General features: G+C 46.9%; 1 protein-coding gene across 1 annotated transcript; it reads right to left on the bottom strand.

Moving 5' to 3' along the window:
• Positions 1-1,238: 1,238 nt before the first annotated feature.
• Positions 1,239-2,201, bottom strand: LOC101099914 (olfactory receptor 5C1). Its single transcript, XM_003995849.5, has one exon. It carries the CDS (start codon positions 2,199-2,201, stop codon positions 1,239-1,241), a length of 963 nt encoding a protein of 320 aa, XP_003995898.2.
• Positions 2,202-3,278: the final 1,077 nt, after the last annotated feature.

The following is a 3,278-nucleotide window of genomic DNA, read 5'->3' as shown; positions in this document are numbered from 1 at the left end:
AATTTATCACAAATCTTATTTGCATATCAACTTATCTAACAGATCTTTTGATACAGACTACACTCTAACCCAAATGTAATCTAGCAATAAAAATGAAACCTGAACTCCAATATTAATTAGTCTTGTACTCCAAAACTAACTCTCAACCATTTTCTCTCTCTCTCTCTCTCTCTCTCTCTCTTTTTTTTTTAAAGTAGGCTCGATGCCCAGTGTGGAGCCCAATGCAGGGCTTGAACTCATAACCCTGAGATCAGGACCTGAGCTGAGATCAAGAGTCAGATGCTCAACCGACTGAGCCACCCAGGTGTCCCAATCCTTAACAATTTCTAATAAGAGCTCAAGTTTATTCAAACTCTGACTCCTAAATTTATGCCAAACCTACTACTAGTGAAAATCAACCCAAATCCTATAATGTATGTAACTTTAATTCAATCCTAGATTTCTCTGATTGCTTTTAAATTCCAAACCTACCCCTGGGTCTATCCGTACCCTAATCAAAGTCTTAGACATAATCAGAACCCTAATCCTAACTCTATTCTAACCACACCAGTAATTCTGACTCTTTCCTAACTTCATCATATGCCTGAACTAAAGTAACTTCAATCCTACCTGTGTCACAAATCTGATTAGAAGCCAGATTCTAACCTAACTGTTGGGATTTTGGGAATGAGCTTGTGTTTGTTCCTGTGCTGTTCAGCCACTTCCCTGAGAGTTGGAATACAGAGGCCAGTAGGGAGGGGGTATTTATCTCACCAGATTCAGTACCATACTTTGACATGAGCATCTGAAGATGCTCTCTTGGGGTCAAAGAGGCCAACAGCAGACTCACTGCTCATGAAAAACATTAAAAGGGCAAGAATCTAGAAACACTTGGAGGCAACACAGTTTTTACCTGGTGTGTCTGGGAATCAGCCATCTAGAAGTGCAAGTAGCAAATGCATCCAATAAGTTCACCTGGTAATCTCTAGGGACTCAAGTTGTGAACACTGAGGAACCTAAGAGAGCTCAACAGCCACATGAACCTGATCTTGTTAATGTTAATCTAGAACCTGATCTAGTTCTAGATTAACCCCCTAGGGAGATTCTCGCCTCCTGGCTGTAAAGCTTCCTTTTCTCCCCCTTTCCAGTCCCTTAAACAATGACAAGAGACACCCAAGCCACAAGTTCATCTGTCTTTGCCCAGAGTGGCAGGGGCCAGAAACTGTCCTCTTATCTTGTCATAGTCCCAACCAAGCTCCTCAGACTTCTCGTTCGTGCTCCGGACCTGGACGGCGGAATCGGCTCCAGGTTCTTTTGACTGCCTCCTTGACCTCCTTGTTGCGGAGGCTGTAGATGAGAGGGTTAAGAGCTGGGATGACAAGAGTGTAGAACACGGATGCCATCTTGTCAGTGTCCAGGGCATAGCTGGAGCTGGGACGCAGGTACATGAAAGTGAGTGTCCCATACAGCATGGTTACAGCCGTGAGGTGGGAGCCACAGGTAGAGGCTGCTCGCCGACGGCCCTCAGCCGAGGGCATGCGAATCACAGCCCCGGCAATGAAACCATATGACACGACAATAACCAACACCGTGGCTGTCTGGATGAAGCCACAGATGGCAAAGAGGAGGAGCTCATTGAGACTGGTGTCATTGCAGGAGATGGCCAGCAGTGGAGGGATATCACAGAAGAAGCTGTTGACCTCCCGGGAGAGGCAGAAATTCAGGCGGAAGGTGAAAGTCGTGTGGACAATGGCACTCACTGCCCGGCCCAGGCCTGATGCTCCCAGCAAGGCCAGGCATACACGCTGCGACATGGCTGTTGTGTAGAGAAGAGGGTTTCCGATGGCCACGTAGCGGTCATAGGCCATCGCTGCCAACAGGCAACACTCGGCATCAGCCAGTCCTGCGAACACAAACATCTGGAGGGCACAGGCCGTGTAAGGGATGGTGGCGTGGGGCAGCAGTAAGTCCACCAGCATCTTGGGGGCGATGGCTGAGGAATAGCAGGTGTCCAGCAGGGAGAGGTTGGCCAGGAAGAAGTACATAGGTGTGTGGAGCCGGGCATCCACTTGGATTAGCAGCACCATGCCCACATTTCCCAGCAGGCTCACCAGGTAGACTGGTAGGAAAATCAGGAAGAGGGTCACACGTAGGTCCCAGCGATCCGTGATGCCCAGGAGGATGAATTCAGCAGGGGCCCACGTGAAGTTCTCTGCAGTCATCCTGCTGGACAGAGACTAAGGAGAGGCAAAGCGAGAGGGATGTAAGAGAAAGGTTATGCCCACCATGGAGGAGAAAGCACCAGGAGTCAGGCAGACTTGGGCTTCAGTCCTACCTGTGTCATAAAATTGCTATGTGTCCTTGGACAAGCCATATAACCTCTCCAAACCTTCGTTTTTAACTCTGAGGAGTCACTACAACTTAACTTTCATGAGGGCAGAAATCTTGTTTGTCTTATTCAATTTTGTATTCACAGTACTGAGAACATTGCCTGGCACATAGTAGGTGCTGAACAAATATTTGTTGAATGAACAAATGATGAGTGGGGTGATAGTGTCTGGCCAAGGATGGAAAATTCCATGACTCAATATGCATTCTGCTCTCCAGTTTCCCAAGGAGGAAAAGAGACAATTAAATGAGCAGAGTCTCCTGACCCAAAGGGCAACAAGATATGGGTCTTGAGGTTCTGGAAGGACATCTTTCCATTGGAGTAGGACCTGGGTGGAGAGAGCACAGTAGTGGTCTGGTATCTTGGGGAGACAGCAAGGAGTGGAAAGAACAGAAGATTTGAATGTATTCCAGGGCCAGGCTGTTCACCTCTCTGAGCCTCAATTTTCTCATCTGTGTAATGAGAAAAAATGGTGCAAGGATTAAATGAGATAATGTGTGTAAAGAATCTATCTCACACAGGGCCTGGTACAGAGTAGGAATTTTCACAAAGTATTGATGAACTGAACTGAGTTAATGCCTTGCCTCAATACTGGAAGGAAGCAACGTTCAGGCAACTGAAAGTAGTGTAGTTTCCAGAATATAGAACACTGCTCCACACTCCCGTGTCTTTGCACTTGTTCCTTGCATCTGGAAGCATTTCCTCTTTCTCTGTTTGGTGAAGATGACCTCCGATGAAAAGGCTTACCTAATGCACTGAAAGGAAATGAAAATACCCCCTTGTTTGCCCTGGAGCTTCCATCTGTCACAGCACACCATCACGCCATCCTTCCATTGCACATACTTTTTTATGTGTCTGTCTCTCCTGTGGGCTTGGAGCTCCTTGATTCAATATTCATTCAACCAACATT

Source organism: Felis catus, chromosome D4, assembly GCF_018350175.1.
Source record: "Felis catus isolate Fca126 chromosome D4, F.catus_Fca126_mat1.0, whole genome shotgun sequence".
NCBI lineage: Eukaryota > Metazoa > Chordata > Mammalia > Carnivora > Felidae > Felis > Felis catus.
This window is presented reverse-complemented; position numbering and strand designations above follow the sequence as displayed.

Bases quoted from the DNA above. Each gene is read 5' to 3' on its own strand.
- LOC101099914 (XM_003995849.5), bottom strand. From the start codon at position 2,201: ATGACTGCAGAGAACTTCACGTGGGCCCCTGCTGAATTCATCCTCCTG.